Source organism: Podarcis melisellensis, assembly GCF_964234715.1.
Source record: "Podarcis melisellensis genome assembly, chromosome: 2".
In the NCBI taxonomy this organism is placed as follows: Eukaryota; Metazoa; Chordata; class Lepidosauria; order Squamata; family Lacertidae; genus Podarcis; species Podarcis melisellensis.
Genome location: NC_138529.1, coordinates 6,362,896 through 6,386,772, shown reverse-complemented (window position 1 = coordinate 6,386,772; position 23,877 = coordinate 6,362,896). Strand labels below are relative to the sequence as shown.

At 45.8% G+C, this 23,877-nt stretch overlaps 1 protein-coding gene across 2 annotated transcripts; it reads left to right on the top strand.

The window, feature by feature from the left end:
- Window positions 1–4,375: 4,375 nt before the first annotated feature.
- Window positions 4,376–23,685, top strand: LOC309364056 (myosin light polypeptide 6-like). Of its 2 annotated transcripts, XM_081900778.1 has the most exons (8): window positions 4,376–4,514; window positions 4,682–4,886; window positions 12,589–12,616; window positions 14,734–14,877; window positions 15,820–15,993; window positions 17,948–18,025; window positions 20,313–20,351; window positions 23,367–23,685. In XM_081900778.1, the coding sequence occupies exons 2-7, from the start codon at window positions 4,701–4,703 to the stop codon at window positions 20,339–20,341; spliced, it is 639 nt and encodes a 212-aa protein (XP_081756904.1). In that variant the 5' UTR covers window positions 4,376–4,514; window positions 4,682–4,700; the 3' UTR covers window positions 20,342–20,351; window positions 23,367–23,685. The 2 variants fall into 2 exon arrangements, with proteins under 2 accessions (XP_081756904.1, XP_081756903.1); XM_081900777.1 differs by lacking the exon at window positions 4,376–4,514 and having other exon boundaries at window positions 4,540–4,886.
- Window positions 23,686–23,877: the final 192 nt, after the last annotated feature.

Below are 23,877 nucleotides of genomic sequence, written 5' to 3'. Positions count from 1 at the left end.
AAAGGGAGGCTTTTCAAAGTTCACCCTCCTTTGGTGCCTATACAGTAATGTCTTTCACCCCGGCTAAGAAATGCCTGCATTGCCATTGGCTTTGTCACCTGCCAAAGAACCCTGCTAGGATCTTAGCCAGCCTAAAGAATGATGATAATGAGCATGCATGCCCGCACACAAACACACAAATCTGATTAAAGGGAAGGCGGTGGAGAGATGTCTGCACCAGCCTAAAACCTCCTTTAATAAAGTTGTTTCTGGAATGTGTGGAGGAGGTAGTTTTGGCAGGACAACTGGAGCCATCAATCAAGTCCTCCTTAGCACTCCGGCAGGAGATTTGCCTTGTGCTTCTCAGCTGCCCTGTCACTCCTCATCTCTTTTGTTAGCGGCTATAGGATAATGTGTCCGTTCTGGAGTGGGCACCTGGGAGTTGCAAAGGGCATTCCCCAAGCCTCTTGATTTGGACAGAAAATCAACACGTTCGTGGGGACTTAATGGCTTCTTTTAGCCAGTGCTGGCTTCTAGCTGTTTCTGACCACCAAGCAGAGGCAGCTACATCTGGGGTGGCGCAGCTATACATGCACGAGGCGCAGCTCAGGGTGGCATTCCGGAGGCCTTCTCCGTTGGCAGCTCCTCAGGTTCCCCTGCTTTTTTGGCATCTCTCCTGCATCAGCAAACATTAAGACATCTCTCCTGCATCAGCAAACATTACTCAAGCACAGTTCCAAGTGCATCTTCACCACTATAATGGCTAGAAACTTTCTTTACTTAAATGGATAGAGAGAGCTGGATTCTGCAGCCACCTACCATATTCTGCAGTTTCCCTAAACTGATGTGGAACTGCAACCCTACATGTAGTTCTGCCAGCAATCTGTTTCTCCTAAGGATAACCTTACCACCAAAGTCCTAGGAGTAAAGCGAGTCAGTTGCCAAGGTAGGTGTCTGCTGTGTGGCAACATTTTTTAAAAAATCCCAGAATCAACTAAGGAGGAGCCTAGATGGCCTCAATCTCCCCAAATGCCTGCCCCTGTGCTTTTGCCACTTCCTGCAAGCACCTCTGGGAGAGGGATGCGGTATCTGCTTACATCCAGTGGATAAAACAAAACGATGAGAACAAAAGTAAGTTAACAAATTGAGATGAGAGCCTGCTTTGAAGTTGGCCTTTAGTATCACCCTAAGGACAGAACCAGGACACGGGTGGTGCTGTGGGTTAAACCACAGAGCCTAGGACTTGCTGATCAGAAGGTCGGCGGTTCGAATCCCCGCAACGAGGTGAGCTCCCGTTGCTCATTCCCAGCTCCTGCCAACCTAGCAGTTCGAAAGCATGCCAGTGCAAGTAGATAAATAGGTACCGCTCAGGCGGGAAGCTAAACGGTGTTTCTGTGCACTGCTCTGGTTCGCCAGAAGCAGCTTAGTCATGCTGGCCAGATGACCTAGAAGCTGTACGCCGGCTCCCTCGGCCAGTAAACCGAGATGAGCGCAGCAACCCCAGAGTCGGCCACGACTGGACCTAATAGTCAGGGGTCCCTTTACCTTTAAGGACAGAACCACAGAAGAAATATTGAGCCTGATACATGAGCACTGTGCTGCATCATAGCTGCTCATCCCCCCCCCCCAGCAAAATCCTGGCCAGCTCTGTCAGACCTTTGTATGGGCCACATTAATGATCTTCTATGCATGCTGTTGATATGTATAGAGGATCACTCACATGGCCCATACCACTTGAATGCAAAAGATGTAAGGATTTGTCTTCTTTGATATAATTTGTTTCGGATCTATCAATAATAGAAACCAGCATTCCAACCCCTATTTCTACTGACACCACAACAGATGGGAGGGGGAACGACGACATCTGTATAGACATCCAGTGGTACCTCGGGTTAAGAACTTAATTCATTCCGGAGGTCCGTTCTTAACCTGAAACTGTTCTTAACCTGAAGCACCACTTTAGCTAATGGGGCCTCCCGCTGCTGCTGCACCGCGTGATTTCTGTTCTCATCCTGAAACAAAGTTCTTAACCCGAGGTACTATTTCTGGGTTAGCGGAGCCTGTAACCTGAAGCGTCTGTAACCCGAGGTACCACTGTAGTATGAGAAAGTTTCCATGACTCCTTCCAGTACAAGCCCTTCAGAATCAAGAATCTCTGCTTAGACCCCAAATGGCTTTTGCCTGGCTACCAGGACAGAAGATGAGAAGACAACAAGCGCTCACGGGCGCAGAACTATATTAAATAACAACCAACAGTGGTTGTCCATCCTGTTTCACCGAATGAGACAGAGGTGTCACCCCGTGCATGCGCTCCGTGTCATGCTCCCCCACCAAAGTGTAGCTTATTGGGGTTGCACAGCTGTGGCTTCTATGTTCCAGAAAGATCTCCTTGCGTTTGTTGTCGAAGAGATAATGGAGTGTGTGTATGGGTGAAGTCACACTGCTGGAGAATCACAGCGGCTGCTGTGGCTGCAGAGACCAGTAACTTGCAACTGCTGCCTCCCATGTTGTTTTTGCTGCACTAGCAGCACAGAAGTGACTTCACAGCAGAGCAAGATGTTTGGCACCAGCTGGGCTGCAGGAGTTGCCGGAAGGAGGTATACAAGGCACCATCCCACTGTTTTAGGGATTCCACTCTGGATTTGTGTAGAGTTTACTCCCTAGCCCAGTGATGGCAAACCTTTTAGAGACCGAGTGCCCAAACTGCAACCCAAAACCCAACACGGCAATTTAACCTGTACTCTATATCTCACTTTTTCTGTGTCTTTCACGTTTCTTCTTTATGACTGCTGTTGTAATAAATAAGGTAAAGGTAAAGGTACCCCTGCCCATACGGGCCAGTTGTGTCCGACTCTAGGGTTGTGCGCCCATCTCACTTAAGAGGCCGGGGGCCAGCGCTGTCCGGAGACACTTCCGGGTCACTTGGCCAGCGTGACGAAGCTGCTCTGACGAACCGGCACCAGAGCAGCACACGGAAACGCCATTTACCTTCCTGCTAGTAAGCGGTACCTATTTATCTAGTTGCACTTAAGGGTGCTTTCGAACTGCTAGGTGGGCAGGAGCTGGGACCGAACGACGGGAGCTCACCCCGCCGCAGGGATTCAAACCGCCGACCATGCGATCGGCAAGTCCTAGGCACTGAGGTTTTACCCACAGCGCCACCCGCGTCCCTAATAAATAATCTTGTAATAAATAATCCTTCATAAAAGTTATTGCATTACATTCTTCATTAAATTATCTTTCCATTGAGATATATAACTCAGTGCTTTTTTCTTTAAAAAATGTTTAGGAGCCTATGACAACCCGTATTACTCCACCCTCTTACTAACTATCCTGACCTTAAGTATTAATTATAATTATTGTGTGTGCCAATGATGCCCTTCATGCGGAAGTGAAACTGGTAGGTGCCTGCCCCCAAGCTGCTCAAACTCTAAAATTGCAACAGCAAGGGAGGGAGGGAGAGAAAACAGAGGAAGGGGAGAGTCATGGCCAGAAACAGATGCATGTACACAAAGGCAGATACATTTGCTGCCAGAATTTGGGGCACTTTCAGACTGTCACTATTTTGGGGTGGAATGCAATCGCACCCTGGCAAATTCAGGCAGCACAATTAAAGCTCATTTAGGACTCATGCAAAACAAACCCAAAAGATCAGATATTTTGCAATAAGGAAGGTGATGGGGAAATGCTCTGGGATAACACTTACTTGACACAGTGTCTAATCTCACCACAAACAAATTGGGATAAACGCTCATTAAACTAGCTGTTTTGGAAGCAATCTTAGTCCAACTTTTAAGGGCAGCAGAGGGAACGAGGACTATGATGAATGTCTGTCTCAGGCTTTTACCTCTGTTGATATTTTCACACAGAGAGAAACCCACCCCCCCCAAAAAAAACACTTCTTACAGACAGACAGAGGCCAGGTTCACAGGATTGTGCAACTAATTCATGTGAAGTATTCTTTACATCCATGTCTAAGTATCTCCAATTTCCATCCAACCCAAACCGAATATTTTGCAGAACAAAAAGCATTGTGTTTATTGTGCCAATCAAGCTGCAATGATAGCTAAACAAGTTGTTGCTTTTTCCAGTGTCTGTATTGTGATGTGTGCAATCCCTGCATTCTGAGTTGCCAAGAAGTGTGTGTGTGTGTGTGTGTGTGTGTGTGTGTGTGTGTAGAGATCAGTGCAACCAAAAGAATCAACATACTCCACAATGGAGAAGTTCCTAGATAATTATGCCATACCTACACCCTCCCCGCAATAGATTGGGTCCTACGCTGCTGCACTTTACTTACAACAGCAGTCAAGCCAGGCTGGATGCAATGTTAATAGAAGGAGAATCCCACCCCCGCTTGCCTTCTGCTAGCCCATACGACTGATGCAGAGAGCCAGAGGATTTGCTGTGTGAGCTGGCTGGCTTGGTGCCACAAAGGCACGTCGAAGGCCTGGCTATTCAGAAAGGATGCTTAGCTGTAGCAAAGCCCTTTGAGATCTCTCTGTCTTGAATGGAGGGAGGAACTAGCATTGCTGAAGGTGACTGATGCTCCCATTTTTAGATGCATTCCCACTCCATACCCAGCTAGTCCTCTTGGGCTGACATCACAGGATCCACAGAGCTATTTAAACTGCAGCCGGGCAGAGGCAGCCTGAGCTGAGGATCCTGCCTACATCTGCTGACTTCCCCTCTGCTTCATTCCCAGCAGGAGAAACGGAGAGAACATGCCCCCAAAGAAGGATGCCCCAGTGAAACGGCCAGTACCCCCACCTGCCAAACCAGCAGCCAAGCCAGCTCTAGCGAAGCCAGGAGCCCCGGCAGCTAAAGGCAAAGCACCAGAACCAGCGCCAGCAGCACCAGCAGCACCAGCAAAGCCCAAGGATCCCCCAATTGACCTCTCCAAAGTTGTGGTGAGTGAGACATGGTTGAAGGGACAGAACACCTGCGGGAATCCTTCTCTTCTTGGGAAGGAAGCCGGTTAAAGGCGGCGGCGGCAGCAGCAGCAAGAGAGGGTGGCCAGGATCTTAGGCTATTTTATCTGAAGTGTTTTCTATCCTTTTAGTAAATAGTGCTTTGTGGGATGATATTATTGTAGAAGGGAACTAATTTGAGAAGTGTTCCAGCAGGGCATTACAAGTGGATAAAGGGAGGTTACAGGTTGCAATAATTAATTAGGGGCACCCTAATATGAATTAGTGGGTGCGAAGAGGGTGCTAAATAAATCAAGGCAGCTATCACCATTTTAGAAGCCAAGCCTAGCCCTGTTCCACTCACAAAGACCCAGCCAGCCCGACTCCACAGAAGGTGTTTGGAGTATTAAATACGTTTGGGCTTGAATAATATCCTCAGCCTGGGCAGAGACAGACGATAGTATTTAACAGAATTGAAAGTGATTTGAAAGAGGCTTCACTTCTCGTGGTACACACGTTTCGTTTGCCTGTTTTTCTTATCAAACAGATTTTTGAAACAATACAAGGCCACTTTATTTGAGGCAAATGGTGGGATGAATGAACAACATACCATGAAAAGAGATTCTTCTTTCAGACCACCAACTCTCAAAAAAACCTTGTCAGGCTCCAGGCTTCCGTAAACTACTTTCCAACTCCCTTGAAGCGGTCAGGTATTTCCCCCTGGCAGAAAGATCAGAATGAGTCAAAGCCAAAGTAAAACTGAATTGACAGGGGCTTGGCAGCTCGATAAAGATGTGCTTATGCACACACATATAAACTGGCCACCAGACAACCCCATTCCTATGGGATACCCAAATAGCTGGCAAGACCCTGCTGCATTATCTCCAAGCTCACAGCCCCTCTCATGAACAGCAAGGGACCAAGTAGGTGTCAACTGGGTGTCAATTGAAAGGTACTGATGGCATGCATAACTCTTATCTGATCTGTTCATTTTCGTTCCTTTTTACTGAATCCCCATATTCAGTTTTACATTTTGCAAAAACTACATATGTCTTTAAATTTGCCCAGCTAACTCTGGCTGGAACCAAAACATGGGAAATCTGGCCTCTCTTATTGGAAGTGGTCAACACTGGGTCTGAAGCAACAGAAAATAAAATGGAATGAACTACTGTAGGATTTAACTGCAACTTATTTCGTTGTCTCCAGATGAGACAGCTGATCTCCCTGAGTTTTGCTGCTCTTTAAAATGATTTGTTTCATTTACCCTCACAGCTATTGTTCCATGTTTTTCAGAGGCAGCTAAGGAGCACAGATGCTTGGTTAAAAAGCTCTAGTGAACTGTACACCAGCAAGGATTTGGGTCTAAGTCTCCTTGGGTCAAGGCTACCACTATCTGTTGGACTAAACGATACAGTGTTGGGAACTGGAGCTCCATATGGGAAATGAGAATGTCTAAAATCAGGCATGTTTCTTTCTCAGTCCATTCTGAGTTCATTGTGTGCCTTCAAGGCTGATAATGAATTCTAGTTTTAAAAAGAAAGAAAGAAAAGGCAGGACAATTACTGCGCAAGGTGTGGATTTGTGTGAAACTAAGTTGGCCACTTAATCACACTCTAGACTTTTAGTCATGATAAATAATTAGCCCTCCATGTCAAGAGGTTTTGGGGTTCCAAGTGGTGGGGGCATGCAACGTCCTGCTGTGCTTCCAAAGACTTCTTGCTGACTGCTATTGGGAACAAAATGCTGAATTTGATTGCCCTTGTTCTCCAACTTTTGTGCTGACATTCAGTGAATTTCCCCAGTCTGAATTTAGTTTTATAATGCCTATGAGATAGAAATATAGTTATATCCTCATATTTAAAGATTCTTAATCAAGGTTTATCATTATTTTTTCCCTGACACAAGCTTTTTGCAGGCACAAATTCAACAGGTGCCGCTTCCCCATCACTATCTCTCTGCGCTGGAGAAAGCTGTACCTGCTGGATTTTGGTCTGCCCTGCAGCTGGGTAAGGCTACAAATAAATGGCAACAAAATTAAGAAATGGGTCTCCGAATGCATGTTTAGCCTAAAGGTGGGTGAAACATCTGAAATGGCTGAAGAGTATCAGCCTACGCAAAGCTGCACTACAGTGTGCTAGGTAGCTAAGAATAGAGTTGAGTCTGGGTCTTTCATACTGTATTTAAAGGAAGTTCCTTCCTTGACCTCTTCACCACACCAGACCTCAAGGCCTTTAGGTTTCATAGCTTCATGGAAAGCTGGAGCTGCTTCTGTTCTTAGTGTAGGGCTGCCTGCCATACATCTGGACATAACCGGGATCACGCCCTCGGAAGCAGCGTCCAGGCAGAAAGTGTTGAAATGTCTGGGGAAATCTGGAAGCGTAGCTTTTGGCGAATTTTCTTTTCTCCTTAACAAGATTTTGCAAAAAGAAGCTCAACAACTTTTGTGTCCGGATTTTCACTTTTTTAAGTATGGCAACCCTGTCTCAGTGCTGCTTCTAGGCAGCCAGGGAATACTGTAAAGTCAATTTCCCCATCTCAACAGACAATGGTGAGTGGGAAGGGCAGCAATCTAAGGTTAGCGGGTTAGAGGGGCAAGATAAATTTAGCAATTGAAAGGGCTCCTGTTATTTTAACGACAGGTCCGAACAGCAGGCGCAAAAGCCTGGTATTTGGCCTGCATTCTCAGAAAGCCCGGCCAGGGACAGGTGGCCACCAGCGGGGGTGGGGTGGGGGTGGGACTTAGCATATTCCCCGCTTTTTACAGGGAACAGTTATTTCAATCCTACCTCTCTCCCTTTGCTGGGATGCCACCTTCTGAGACTAGGAGGATCATGTTGCGGGAGGATTGGGGCATTCAGTCAACAGCCATGTCCTCCTAACGCTGCGGGATTCCTGAAACAGTGAGGTAGGGGCTTCAATAAGGAGAGTGATGGCAGAGAGGGGAAAGCGAGCCCTTATTTAAACCCACTCTAGATTCCAGCCCTAGAAACCTTCTGCTGAACTGGCCTCCCTGGCGCCTTAAGCATCTCCTCCTCCTGTCTTTGCTGGTCACAAGGCTGAAGGAGCCAGCGAGAGGCCGGCCTCTGATGCAGGAAGAGGCAGTCTGGCCTAGCAGTTCCAGGCCTGGCCACAGCAGCCCCTGCATGTGCGGCGAAGAACCGTTCTTGGTCCCGTGTAACACGCAGGGCTCGTTTGCACTGTCCACGGGCCAGAGAACAACCAGAAAAAGAGTACCTGTAAAATGTGCAGATCCACAATGATAAATAGAAATAGAAATACTTTATTGTCACTTGTACAACCTGTACAAATTGACGCGGGTGGCACTGTGGCTTAAACCACAGAGCCGAGGACTTGCCGATCAGAAGGTTGGAAGTTCAAATTCCCGCGACAGAGTGAGCTCCCATTGCTCGGTCCCTGCTCCTACCACCCTAGCAGTTCGAAAGCATGTCAAAATGCAAGTAGATAAATAGGTACCACTCCGGTGGGAAGGTAAACGGCGTTTCCATGCGCTGCTCTGGTTTGCCAGAAGCGGCTTAGTCATGCTGGCCACATGACCTGGAAGCTGTACGCCGGCTCCCTCGGCCAATAAAGCGAGATGAGCGCCACAACCCCAGAGTTGTCCGCGACTGGGCCTAACGGTCAGGGGTCCCTTTACCTTTATCCATCAACTTGTATACAGTGAGATTAAACAAGCCCCCCCACAGCTCTCTTAGTCTTAATTCCCCTCGTTTACTGACGCACACCCACCAAACCCGAAAGTCAGTTGCCCTGTTGTTACCTTTTCATTCAGCAGCCTAACAGCCCACGGATAGAAGCTGTTCTTTACCCTGTTGGTGTGACTAATCATGCTTCTATATCTCCATCTGCAGTGTCGCATGTCGCAAAACTAAAAATCCAGAGTTCACCCTGGTTTCCCTCCACTCCTGCTCCAAGCCTCCCCCTGGGCTGGGCAGCCTTAGGCTGGGTCCCATCTTCAGCCACATATGGCCACACGTGCATAGCCTTGGGGGAAACGCTTCCTGCCTCCAGGATCTACTCCCAAGGCCCGTGGGAAGCAAGATGAACAGAAGCAAGGGTTGTTACCTTTTGTAAACCTCACAGTTGGGGCAGGCCAGGACGGAACAAATATATGGAGCCCTGTACTGTACAGTGAGATGCCTGGATCACAGCCTTTTTGCGCCCCTAGGAGCTGCCACAGGGGACTGAGGGGTTTGGGGTGCGTTCAGACTCCGGGTGGAATACACCTAACCTTTACACAGAGTAGACCCATTGACATTAATAAATGAAGTCATGCTCGTTAATTCCATCCTCTGGCTCCAAGATTGCTCCTCTGTTGTAAGCAATAAGTGGAACTGCGGTTGTCTTTCCACATGATCATGAGCCTTCCTGCAGTTTTTCTCTGTGCACAGTCCTCCATGTTCCATCCACACCAGCTCCTGTGAGTGACAAAGGGGAAGCTTCAATTCACCATTTGAAGCTCAGCACACCTTTGTGGTGGCCAACATCTTATCACCCTGCTCATTTTCCCCACTATCTTTTTAGCATATAACACTTTTCTGGCTACATTTTGTTCAGTTTTTAAACAAAAAATGTGATGCATTAAAAAAACCAAACCAGAAACACATATTAGCCTAATTAAAAGGATCAAATTAAAAATGAATCAATGTGATAAAATGACACCCATTGCAAAGTTTATAGTGAAAGAGTGAGAGATTCGCCTGAGTTGTTGGTCACTGCCCACATGCAAACTCTGCCCTTTAAGAGATGGTGCTAAGGGAATCTGCAGCTACAGAGAGTGCTCTACTCTTTTGTACTTCTGAAAAAAGCAAAGACTTTGTCTGGAAAAAAGGCACATATAATGCAGGGAAGACAGAGGATAGACATTAATGGACAGTGATGCCATATGCATGTCCTGTGAAAAGTAAGTGTATGGAGAGTGGCAATTCCACACCTTGGTCTGCAAGCATCCTTGGACAGCTTCTGCATGAGGCATTGAAACTGGAACTGGAACTGGCCTGCCTTCTTCACTGGCATTTTATAGGGGCGCATGTGCATCATCGTCTATTTGTAATACATCTGTGTTTTCTCAGTGATACACATGACTTCCCCCCTAATGCATAGAATTCATTATTATAATTTTAAACCCGGAAGAGAAGCACAGTCTCCAGAGGGAAAGATGCTCACAGCGGTACCCTTCCAACTTGTGCAAGAGGTGTAGTTTCTATGTGTACAGCAGCATTTGGGGGGTGGGGGCATAAATGAGCCCTATCACCCTGCCCCCACCACTTCCCGTACCTAAGTACACTTTTAATATCTGGTAAGGCCATTCCACATATTTTAAAACACTGATTACTTATTTGAATGAACATGCTGGAAATGAACATACAGTAAGCCCTATATCTTATCTAATTGCTCTGTGCTGCTTTAAAATGTGGGTTTTTAACTACGTAATTTGTGAAATGTTTATAACATTGTAAACAGCTTTACCTTGCACAACTTTAAGAAAAGCTGCCGGTCTCATTTTATTTATTTTATCTTAAAAACTCTTATGCCCTTTTCTTTAATGCATTTATGAATCTCAAAGTGGTTCACAATATGCAGCAGCCCTGCTGTCCCATTGGAACTGAACTCAGGAAGTGAATTAGCAGATGAAGAGGCAAGTGAAGAAATCCAGCCGCTGCTGGGAGACTCTGAATGAACATGTGAAGACTCAGCAGGCACCATGGCTAGAGAGAGAGAGTGGCCTGGCCTGACCACTGGCTCCTCTGGACTCTTCAGGGGATTCAGGTTTTAGCATAAAATTTGGAGGAGTTCTGGGGAACTGAGTCTCCACAGTTGGGAAGGAAGGGAGAGAAATGGGAAGGCATATTTTCCTCTCTTTGTTTACTGACAAACAAAGTACTTGCGTAACATTGCAGGAGAGTGAGTATTTTTTGTTTTATTTTATAAGGCTGAGGAAGCAAGTTGCCCTTTCTCAGTGGCAGGAAGGGAAGTGAAAAGCTGCTGGATCTCTCATCGGGAGTCCAGCCAGTCAGTCAGCAGCAGACCTCTTGGCCCAAGGCTTCAGAGGAGCTGAGTGGGCAGGGAGCAGGGCGGGATGCATTGCCTCCTTGCAGAGAGAGGGAGAGGTGAAATTGCAACTCCCCAACTACCTTGGAGCTGGGGTAGGAGGGGAGGGCATGGAAATCTCCTTGGCATGCACTGCCTTTGCAGCACTCTGTTCACTCTCTCTCTGCCTCTCCATCCTTCGCCCCCGTTCTGGCCTCTAATAATCTCAACTGTGAAAGGCAGTCATCTCCCAAGAACCTAGACAACATTAGAAAGTAGCTGGGTTGGCTCATAAGGAAAATTCCCAAACCCATTTTAGGGCAATGCCTTTATGAGGCCAACCAAAATGACACAAAACAGTGTGCAAGCTTTCAAGTTCCACAGAACTGTTTCCCACCTGGCCTGATGAAGAATTGTGGAGAAGTTGGAAGCTTGCGTGCTTTTTTTTGGTGACAGTTTGGTTGGACGAAAAATGGTATACTCCAATATGGATTTTGGAAGTTTTTTAAAAGTCTTGGTGTGAGAGTGATAGAATGGAGGGAGGGGAAGGAGAATGAATTGTCGCACACAGCTGTGTCTCACCCACTGATATGAATGGAACATAGCAGAATGTGGACACACAAAAGAAAATCCCTGGTACTCGGGAAAAGCAATTGCAATTCCACTTCTGGCTTACCACAAAAAAACCCAAGATTGTATCTTTCTAGGCACTCCTTGTCTTGGAAACACCCTTTGTTTGAGAAGATTGAGAGAGAGGTCTGAGGAGAACTGAAAATTGGAGAACAGAGAGACAGAGAAAGGGAGTAAAAATGAACCATTCAGAGATGACCATGGAGGAGACATTTGTGATATATAGACACACAGGTGGAGAACCTTTCTTAGTGTGAGGGCTGCATTCTTTCATGAGGTAACTTCTGAGGGTCTCCTAGTGCTGGCAAGGCCAGAGTAATGGCTGTGACTCTTTTCTTTGTACAAGAGGTTGCATTCCAGCCATGGGTGTAGCCAGGATTTTTGTGGGGGGGCCAGAACCAACGTGATTGGTCAGTTAAGTATTTCTATTGTTTTACTTGATCTGGGGAGGCATCTCCCCGCTGGCCCCCCCTTGGCTACACTCGTGATTCCAGCCACAATAAGGCCAGAGATTTCTATCCAGGCTAGCAAGAGCCAATATCACAGTCAAAGAGTTTGACGAAGGCACAGAGCAGGACTGGTGAGGAGTCGTGGTCTGCAGAAAGGGGGTGGCCTAGGGAGAGTCCTGAGAATTTGATCTGAGTAAGCAAAATTCCTAACCCTGATGGATTGTGTAGGTATTTTTGAAAAATGCAACAATACAAATGTCCAGTATGGTCATCAACTCTAAACAAGTTGACCATTTTTTACACATCTGTTCGCCAATGAAAATTAACTGGTCAAATGTTAAAATGGACAAAATACATAGCATAGCTGCCCTGTTCCATCTTTAGTTTTTCTTTGGGAGCTTTAGCATCTTCATCTCTGGCTGAAGAAGTTTTCTGCGAGTCCTAATGCTTCCTTTATATCACTTGGCATTTCTATCAACAACTTGGGCTTGACCACCTTCCTGTCACCTTGCCCAGTCTCTCTCTCTCTCACTGTGACTGTCATGATCTCCAACCACTTTCTTTCTTCTTTGTAGATTGAATTCACTAAGGAGCAGTTGGAAGGTAAGCCAATTTGATTGTCCAAAGGCAGCAGGAGCAAGCTTTCTTGAGCTAGATGCAGAGGCACTGACATCGCATGCGCCCCGCAGCATGCTGACGTTGTGCATGCATGCCCCCTGCACCCACAGTTGCGGGGCTAAGCTGGTGTGCCTGGATGCACATAAGTGCATGAACTTTCACCTGGTGGCAAAACTATTTCTGATTCACTTCTAGAGCCCACCTCAAACAAAATGTAGTGGTACCTCGGGTTACATACGCTTCAGGTTACATACGCTTCAGGTTACAGACTCTGCTAACCCAGAAATATTACCTCGGGTTAAGAACTTTGCTTCAGGATGAGAACAGAAATCGTGCTCTGGCGGCGCGGCGGCAGCAGGAGACCCCATTAGCTAAAGTGGTGCTTCAGGTTAAGAACAGTTTCAGGTTAAGAACAGACCTCCAGAACGAATTAAGTTCTTAACCTGAGGTACCACTGTAACTGCTTCGTGTGCATCTTGGTGTTTGCTTTTTACTTCCTAAAACCTCTTAGTTTCTTAGGGACTGGGAGCTGTTATCAAACGCAATGGCCCCGTATCACCCTCTCTCCCCATAACATTTAGAACACCAAGAAGCACAACATGATGCCAGTGTTCTGCAAGGTCCGCCACCCCCACTTCATTTAACTGGCTGCTGGGAAGCCTGAAGTGGGGATGAGATCACATCACAATTTTTGTAGTACTAGATATAACCAGGAGTGGGAGAGGAGTTACAGCTACTTAGGTCTCATGGCATAAGCAGCGGAGAACGGAGTTGCTAGAGTCGAGAGACTGGAAACACAGAAGCCTAGTCTATTCTCTTGGACAGTCACATAATGTATCCCTGCCCCAGCTTCCTCCTCACATAGACTCCAGTCCTCCAGGTTCAGACTGAGCAAACAATAATTACAATTGTCCTTCCTTTCCCAAGACACCTTTGTAACCCACCCAGTATCGTCACACCTTTAGTTTCAGCTTTCTGATCTGACACCTCCATGCACACACACACACATTTTTATTTCAAAGGCATTCATAATTTCCCTCATGACACAAAAGAAATTATATATTTTTTCTGGCTTTCTCCACAACCACTTAACAGTAATTCTTATTTTTAAATATTATATCAATAAACTGATTTTCTGCCCCAAAAGCCCTGACGCGGATTACAATATATGTGGGTTCTTTAGCTGGGAGCAGCAACCGTTTAGACTGCAATCCTTGCCACACTTTCCTAGAAACAAGTCCCATTTAACTCAATGGGGCTTACTTCTGAGTAGACATATACAGGACTTCAGCATTAATAAACTTGGAAAGTGGTTTTACATTTACACTTGTAATGCAGGTAAGTCCTTAGGAAGCCTCACCATGCTCACCAAACCATCCCTCTATTATTTTGAAAGCTGCCCTAAGCATTATGAGAGAAAGAGTGTACATATTTCCAACAAACAGAACATTGTAATCACCTATAGGTGCCTGGTTTAACTATCTTGCACTTTCAGTTGCCCTTACCACTGAAACCTTCTTTAGCAACTTGAAGGAATGTCTCATTAGCTCAGTTAGTGGAGGAGTTGGGAGCCTGGGTATCTGAGAGATGCAGTTCCTCTTGGTGTGCCTGATTAGCCATGCCTTTGTGCTGTCCAAGGTTGCTACGGGATTAGAGGTGCTGTCTAAATATAAAAATGATTCCTTGGCAACTAAAACCTTCCCAAGATCAAGGTGATGCCCCTTTGGAAGGAAGGTCTCTGAGATCCTTCTTTCATTTAGAGCAAGAATAGCCAGTGTCTTCCTTTCAAGATCGTCGTCGTTTTCTCTTTCGATGCATCCCAAGCAGAGCTTGCCCTTTGGTAGGCAGCAACCTCCCTCCCTCTCTCCCTCCCTCCCTCCCTTCATATTGGCTGTGATGAGTGATAGAAACTGGGCAGGTTAAACAGACCTTGCAGACGGCGGTGTCTAGTTTCTTGGGATTATGTGAACCATCAAGTTGACAGCTGGCATGGCAAGCTTGACACTTTATCCCAAAAAAACCCTCCGGTCCCCGGCAGCTTGCCCAGTTCTGAGACCTCATCACAAAATAACCACATTAAAACTTTGGTCTAATCTCCCTAGATTACAAAGAGGCCTTTGGGCTCTTTGATCGGGTTGGTGATGGCAAAATCCAGTTGGGCCAGTGCGGAGATGTGATGAGGGCCGTGGGACAGAATCCCACAAATGCCGAGATCATGAAAGTCCTGGGACACCCCAAGCCGGATGGTGAGTCTTGTTCCTTGTCTCACAAGTAGAAAGGGAAATGGACAGGATGGCCACTTGAGGGCAATAGATTCCAAATTCAAGCAAGTATACAGTACAGAGTAGTACTAGGCAAAAACTGCATACAAAAATGTGTATATCAGGAGAAAGGGCTGCTAAAATGCTGGCGAATTTTCTTGAGAACTTTTTTTAAATAGAAAAAAATAGCAAGTTGATGTGGAAATACGGTGAACTGAATTTAAGATTGGGAAAACAAATTTGAGAGGTCTGTCCATCTTTAGTTAGGAATGGGGGAAAGGGTGGGAAGCTGTGTAGGACACAGCAGCCCTGAAGGGTGTTTTCAGACGTGAGGCTGACATCCCTTGAGAGCTTCAGCATTCTTACTAGTTCTACTATTCAGGCTTGAGTGCCAATGCTTATGTCGCCAAAATGGTACCACCCACATGCAAGGAGGAGATACGTGTGCATGGATGGTGCCCTTTTGGCTGCATTAGCCTAGGCACTTACGCCTGAATATCAGAAGCAGAGATATTGTATCAATTAAAGGAAAGAAAATAGGACAATAGTAGAAACATAAACATGGAATATAGTATTCTCTCTTTCTTTACTTCTGTATAATTTGTACTTTATATACCGGTAATTTGAGTATGTATTACATAGAAACCCAGTATAAAAGAAGCTGGTGTGTGACCACCTCCTTCCAGTTCTGAGCCTGTGCTCCAACCTCTCTGGAAACCATATGCTAAGCAATTCTCAGGATGCCAAACACAGTTTCGGGTTCACATTCCAAGTGAAAGAGTCCAGTCCTCATGGAATGCACACAATCAACGGACGCAGATTTCTGAGGGTGTAGGCTGGGAAGTGCCCCATGAAATCTGTGAGGCAAAGCGCTTGGGACTAGTTTGCTGTTGACAGTCTTTCCTCTTCCTCCTCCTCCTCCAATAGAGCTGAACTCTAAGCGGGTGGAGTTTGAAGAGTTCCTGCCCATGTTACAGACTATTGCCAAGAACAAAGATCAGGGAACCTACGAAGACTACGTGGAGGGGCTCAGGGTCTTTGACAAAGAGGGAAACGGCACCGTCATGGGCGCAGAACTGCGCCACGTCCTTGCCACACTTGGTAAGTGCTGCCAAGTGAAAAGGCAAAACTTTCTCGCCAGTTTGTTGCCAGAAGGCCCAAGCAGCTTTGGGGGCACGCCAAACATGAGGAGGCCATGCTAGAGCCCAGAGCCCAGAAGGATCCCATTTTCAACGCAGCCATCATCCCATTCACTTACTTCAGCTTTGGGTGCAGGTGGATGTGCTAAACTAGCCAATGGGCAACGCTGCAATTAATCCTTGTTTGAAATGATTGTTCATTCATAAATGAACTGGATGGCCTTAGGCAAGCTGGTGTTGCTTAGGTTAGGTACTGTCTCTCCCAGTGCTGGATTTACGTATAAGCTAAACAAGCTATGGCTTAGGGCCCCACTCTCTTGGGGGCCCCCAAAAATTTAAAGGAAAAAACAACTGGATGTACATTTCCAAAATATAAGATAAAAAACAAATAAAATAAAGCCTACATACAGCAACAGTGTTTTGTGTTGTGTAGGCTCCTATTTGTTATGTGCAAATGGCTTTAGATACCAATTAGGTCAATAAATTACCATATAGCATATATTCAACCTAAAAAACAGTGACAATTTGTTGTTGACTAGGGACAGCTGGACATATAAAGGGCCCCATTACCTTCAGTAGCTTAGGGCCTCATCAAACCTAAATCTGGCCCTGGTCTCTCCAGGTACGGTTTTGCATCCTGATTTCCCCTTGCCTTGGTACTAACACTGGCCCCACTGGAGACTCATAGTACCTCTTCCCCATTAAGGTTTGGGGGAGTGGCCTTTATATAGAGAGGATGCTCTTGTGGCAGGAAGTTGTTGCACTCTCATCCACTATAGAATACATGCATTAATAAATAAGGACTTGCGCTTCTGTTCCAGGGAGGTGCAGTGCACAGCCTGCAAAGAACTATTGGAAAAGTGAAAAGTCTATAAAATGGAGAGATAATTTTGCTGCCCTTTTTCTCCTTATTTTATTTTAGAAGAAAGGATACATGATAATTATTACAATCTAAGCCTGTAATATGTTAGAGGGGTTTTTTTCTTCTGGTGGCTGGTGACAGAACCACAAGACCGGTGTAAAACACTCAAGCAAAGGTTTTATTACAGCTATACAAAAACAACAAACACAAAGCATGTGGGTGTTCTCTCTCTGCAGGCAAAATTCAAACTGCGACTTCTGTTCTTTTATACACATTACCAGCTGTGCCTAATCAGCCTAGAAAACCACACCCAGAACTCACAGAAAAAGTTCTTAAAGCTGTTTTACTGTTTCTTGATGAATGATATCTAACATAATAATGCAACTGAGTTCAATGTGGCTTACTCCCAGGTAAGTGGGGTTTTGGTTGCAGCCTAAAGAACTAGTCATGCTGATAGACTAGAGCATCAGGCTTGAACTGGGAAAAACTGAATTCAAATCCGAGCTCAGCTACACAGCAGTGTTCCACGCTCCTTCCAAGGAGCTCACAATGGCATATGATAGAATTTGCTTTACAATCCTGTGAAATGGGTTAGACTGAGAAATAGTGACCAAATGTCACCTTGTGAGCATCACAAACAGCATGGATTTGAACCCAGGTCTCCCCTTCAAAGTATGGCCCTCTAAAAAATAAAATTCAAATACCTGTTTATATACATACACACACAACACATACCAACAGTTTGTTTTGAAGATCAACTGTAATTGATTAGAATTTTAAAAAGGTAAATATCACAAATATCTCAAAATCAGATTTGATTGTTGATGCCATTAACAGCAAACCACCTTCAGTGCAACAAACAATGTAGTTTCATACACATTCTTGAGGAGTTATTTCAGCACAAGATGCAGGTTGAACTACTTGGTATGCTAGGTGCTGGGCTACTGCTCCCATCATCCTTTGACCATGTTGGCTGGGGCTGATGGGAACTGAAGGAAATGTAAAGAACCTGACCCCTTCTTCCATGTGCTGTTCCTCCTCCTTCTCTTTCCAGGTGAGAAAATGACTGAAGAGGAAGTAGACACTCTATTAGCTGGGCACGAAGATGCTAATGGCTGCATCAATTATGAAGGTGAGAGACTGGGTCTGTTTTTGCATGAGCAGGTAGGCCCAGTGTCAGAACACACATATTGGACTCATCCAGACTTCCTAGGCACAGGGTCACACTCTGAAGTACTGTATCCAAGCGCTCTCCCCCCACACTTTTGCCCCTTTTCTTTCTTTCCCAGAGAAAACCCACTCTTTACCACTGAATCAGAGCAGATGGCAATCTGTGGGTAACACAAATTGCCATTTGTTCTGATTCAGCGTTAAAGAGTGGGTTCTCACGGGGAAAGTGGTGGGAAAATAAAAAAGAGCGCTTGGACACAGTGCTTTAAAACGTCGACCTGTGCCTAGAAAGTATGGCACAAAAGGAAGTCTGGATGAGCCCATGACCTTGGTGGGGGGGGCATCTCCCCCCCAATCAAGTAAATAAATAAAAATACTTAAGTAACTGATCAATTGCGTTGCAGATAACTCAGTTCTGCTCCCTAAAATACAGCCTGCCTATGGATGATCACTTAGAACAGGTGAGTAGACAGTTTAGTTTGATTCAAGGGAAGCAGCGACACTTCCCAGTTTCACAGGGAAATGTGGTGATAAAAGTGTAGATCCTGCAAACTAAATTTACATATCACTTGAGTGTAGAAAAACCTCTAAGCCGTTTACAAATGAATATTAAAAAGCAGGTAATGTACATAACATTGCACACATTATCTACAAGTTGTGGTAAAGAATATGCTTTGCAAGTGAAAAGTCTCAGGTCAGTCCCTGGCATCTGCTGGTAGAGCTGGGATTATACCTCCCCCCCCCCCCCCCGAAACCCTGGAGAGACACAGCCTATCAGTGTGGACAGTATCAGGTTTGCTGGACAATGGTCCATCTAAGTACAAGGCAGCTTCCTCCGTTCCTAAGTTATATGGGATGCTGGACTTTGCTTGCTGCAGTTTTCATATGCAAACAAATGTGCAACACTGTGTGGATGAGGTGCTTAAGTGCCTAGTACTGTTGGTAATACAGAAGCCACAACTGGCCCATTCGACAATTAGGGCCTCAATGCTACATGCAGGGGGGAGTTAGGCACTTCATGACCTGCTAATGCCCGAAAAGAAACTCCTAATATTTAAGGGGAAGTAAGTGGGCGCAGTGGGACGCAGGTGGTGCTGTGGGTTAAAGCCTCAGTGCCTAGGACTTGCCGATCGAAAGGTCGGCGGTTCGAATCCCTGCGGCGGGGTGCGCTCCTGCTGCTCGGTCCCAGCGCCTGCCAACCTAGCAGTTCGAAAGCACCTCCGGATGCAAGTAGATAAATAGGGACCGCTTACCAGCGGGAAGGTAAACGGCGTTTCCGTGTGCGGCTCTGGCTTGCCAGAGCAGCGATGTCATGCTGGCCACGTGACCCGGAAGTGTCTCCGGACAGCGCTGGCCCCTGGCCTCTTAAGTGAGATGGGCGCACAACCCCAGAGTCTGTCAAGACTGGCCCGTACGGGCAGGGGTACCTTTACCTTTACCTTTAAGTGAGGACAGGAAAACAGATTGCAGGTGAGCAAGTGGGCCAGTTGTCACCTGAGGCAATAGTTTTGCTAATGAAACATCTGTCAGGGAGGGACAAGAGGCAGTAAAGGTTGACTGCTACCTTAAAATATCAGGTGTAACACACATGACAAAGAACTCATAAGCCACTTATTCAACTGCTTGGAGTGCTGTAACTAGACATTGGGAGTGAACATGGACCACTGGTACCAAACTGTATGGAAAACAGCCTTCCTAGGAAAGCTAAAACAGGAGGATGCCTTCACCCAGTTTGGCTCTCCTTCATTGTGTATGCAAGCCAGCAAGGCAATAGCCAATCCCCCCACAACAGCATACAAATCAATATGGTTAACCTGACCCAGCAATACCGCCCCCCCTCGCACACACAGACAAAATACACAGCCACCAACCGACTGCAACCTGCCACACCCTGGGCCTTCTGGTCTCTCGCACTGCAAACAAAAATAAAGTCCCTGTTTGCGTGACACTGAAACAAAAGCTTTGTTCCTATACTATGCAAAAGAATGAAATTCTACTGTCTTCCCCTTTACTCCCCTCAACTCCACATTTCCTACAACAGTAATGTCTCACTGACTTGTTTGAAGGATTCTATGACTTGGATGAAGAGGCTCTGTATGTACTCTTGTTACCCTAGAAAATGTGATGATGAAAACATATATGGGGGTGGAAAACAGGTGTAAAAGGCTCACTGGACCAAAATACTGCGCATGTGAATGTGGTGGCAGGTAGTTTTAATTTCCTGATAACTCTTTCCTTTCTCTCCACAGCCTTTGTCAAACACATCATGGCAGTCTGAGCGGAAGAGAGTGAGTATGTGCCTCAGAAATGAGTGTGGTTAATTCTGTGGAGTGGTGTGTGTTGCTCCCCACCGGAAATAACATTTCCTTTCCTGTAACCTCTTTCAGTATTGAGCCTTGAGCTCTCTTCTGAAGTTTTACATTTGTGTGTGGTATCTTGGAGCCGTGAAGGTGCAAAATTGAGAAGATCCGTAATTGAGAAGATCCATTTGGGGGCACCAAATTTTAGCTTCACACAGGGTGACATATTATGAAAGATTACTGTAGTCCACCCCTGATTGGAGGCCCACTAATATATATATATATATATATATATATATATATATATATATATATATATATATATATATATGCTTTCGTAGATTTTCACGGGTACAGGAATGCAGGTTTTGGTGTCCTCGGGTGTCTTCCCGTGTAAAAGTTGGGGTGTCTAGGCGACGTTTCGACGAGGTCTCACTCGTCATCTTCAGGCTGGTGCTTTCGGCTTCTTGTTACTGGAACAGAGCAGGATCTCAGTGTTTGAGTTCCTATAAATACTGTTGAGGGGGTGTGGTGTATAGCCTCCAATGTTCTGGGCAGAGAGGAAGTTCCCAGGCTAGTGTGCCTTTTCTTCTTTTGTTCCTTAATTACTTGAGGGATATCTTGAGTGATTTCTTGAGTGATATCCTGAGTACCACTTAGGTGGGTCATTAGGTGTGGATTAGTTGCTAAAGTCTTTGTGTCTTGACCTCTTGAACTTTGTGAAGAGTTTTTCTGAGAAGATGGCTGTACTGCACTTAGTTGTGCTCTGGCTTGGCTTCGTGTATAGGGGCGAGCTGTGGTTTTGTGGCCTGTGTCAGCCAGATCTGTGTAGGGATTGCAGGGGGGTGCAGCATCCGGAGGTGCCACCATGGTTTGGCTACTGGATGGTGTCTGTAATTTATCTGTGGAGAGGGTCTGGGTTTGGGTCTGGTGTGGTTGATTGGTGATAGCGTTCTGTGTGCCTCTGGATCTGGTGTCAGTTTTTGTGGGGAGGGCTAATTTCCAGATGTCTGGCAAGCGGGATGTGTCGTCACGCTTGTTCATGTTGTGAGGGTGTTTCTCTATCTCGATGGCTTCCATGATTATTCTCTTGTGGTGATGTTCCATGTTAAAGAGCAATTTGGAATCTGCAAAATTAATTTCGTGTCCTGTTTCTTTCATGTGTTGGAAAAGAGAGGAAGTTTTTTCTTCTTTTTTGACGGCATTCTTGTGTTCTGCGATACGTGCATTTATTCGTCTGTTTGTTTGTCCAATGTACGTGGCTGGGCAGACTTTGCAGGGTATTTCATAGACCCCTTGGTTTTCCAACTGGATTTTATCCTTGGGGTTTCTGAGGATATTGGCTATTTTTTGGTTGGTGCAAAAGGCTGTTTTGATATTGTGTTTATGGAGGATTTTGCTAATTTTATCTGTAGTGCCCTTGATATAAGGAAGGAGGGCCATGCCATTGTTTTCTTCTGTGTCTTGGTTTTTGGGGGGTGTTTCTTTTTGGATTAGCTTCGTAACCCTGTTTTGCTGGTATCCATTGCCCTCCCCACAAAAACTGACACCAGATCCAGAGGCACACAGAACGCCATCACCAATCAACCACACCAGACCCAAACCCAGACCCTCTCCACAGATAAATTACAGACACCATCCAGTAGCCAAACCATGGTGGCACCTCCGGATGCTGCACCCCCCTGCAATCCCTACACAGATCTGGCTGACACAGGCCACAAAACCACAGCTCGCCCCTATACACGAAGCCAAGCCAGAGCACAACTAAGTGCAGTACAGCCATCTTCTCAGAAAAACTCTTCACAAAGTTCAAGAGGTCAAGACACAAAGACTTTAGCAACTAATCCACACCTAATGACCCACCTAAGTGGTACTCAGGATATCACTCAAGAAATCACTCAAGATATCCCTCAAGTAATTAAGGAACAAAAGAAGAAAAGGCACACTAGCCTGGGAACTTCCTCTCTGCCCAGAACATTGGAGGCTATACACCACACCCCCTCAACAGTATTTATAGGAACTCAAACACTGAGATCCTGCTCTGTTCCAGTAACAAGAAGCCGAAAGCACCAGCCTGAAGATGACGAGTGAGACCTCGTCGAAACGTCGCCTAGACACCCCAACTTTTACACGGGAAGACACCCGAGGACACCAAAACCTGCATTCCTGTACCCGTGAAAATCTACGAAAGCATATATATATATATATATATATATATATATATATATATATATATATAAATTTTCAGCACAATTATACAATTTTATCCAAGTTTTCACAAATTATCTCTTTTTAGACTTCCTTCAGCTTCTCTGGTAATCATCCATATTTATCTCTCAATTACACATTCCCTTTATTTGTATTGCAGTTTGTCTGGAGGCCCACTAATATTAAGTGTCCATGGGACGCGGGTGGCGCTGTGGGTTAAACCACAGAGCCTAGGACTTGCTGATCAGAAGGTCGGCGGTTCGAATCCCTGTGACAGGGTGAGCTCCCGTTGCTCGGTCCCTGCTCCTGCCAACCTAGCAGTTCGAAAGCACGTCAAAGTGCAAGTAGATAAATAGTTACCACTCCGGCGGGAAGGTAAACGGCGTTTCCATGCGCTGCTCTGGTTCACCAGAAGCAGCTTAGTCATGCTGGCCACATGACCCGGAAGCTGTACACCAGCTCCCTTGGCCAATAAAGCGAGATGAGCGCAGCAACCCTAGAGTCGGCCACGACTGGACCTAATGGTCAGGGGTCCCTTTACCTTTTATTATCAAGTGTGCACACTCCAGGAAAGTTACTTGTTGCTGTTGCTTGCTGATACAAAGTCAGTTTGCTATAACGTGTTAGTGCTGATGTTTGCAAAGACTAGCATTGCAGAGCTGATGTAGCCAAGCTGGTGAACCAAGAATTTTCACCTTCTCTTCAGAACTTTTGTCTTGAAGAGCTACTTCATACTAACTCTTGCTAATCTTTGATACGGACCGTAATGGACACACCATCTTCTTTTCTCTACAGACCTGCTGACGGTGGGGTTGAATAGCTGCACCCTTCAGGCAGGACTGCTAAACCCATCACTCCCCGGTGGAATCAACTGCCCCCTTTTTCTACCTTTGTATAAACACAATCAGCCACCACCCTCGCTCAGAGTACTGGCTGCAAATGATGCTTCATTTATACTGCAACGTGGGAACATCACTGAGTGTTCCTCTGTGGAACCAGAAGGGGGCACCATCGAATGCTACAGCCTCTATGAGAAAAAACAAATTTCTAAATCATTTTGACTCTCCCAAAACAATACATTTACTCCACTGGACAATAAAGTCGTTGGTTTTCAGCTCTTTCTGGTCTCTGAGTTTGTGTGATGATGACGACGATGATGATGAAAACACATTTTTATAGAGCACTTCACAGCGTAAAATCATCAAAAGAGTATGCACAATAAAAACAGGAAAAAATGTATCTTTGGAATGCAAGGAGGTTCCCCCTAGCACCAAGTTATCAGGGAATTGTGTGACAGCCAAAAAGC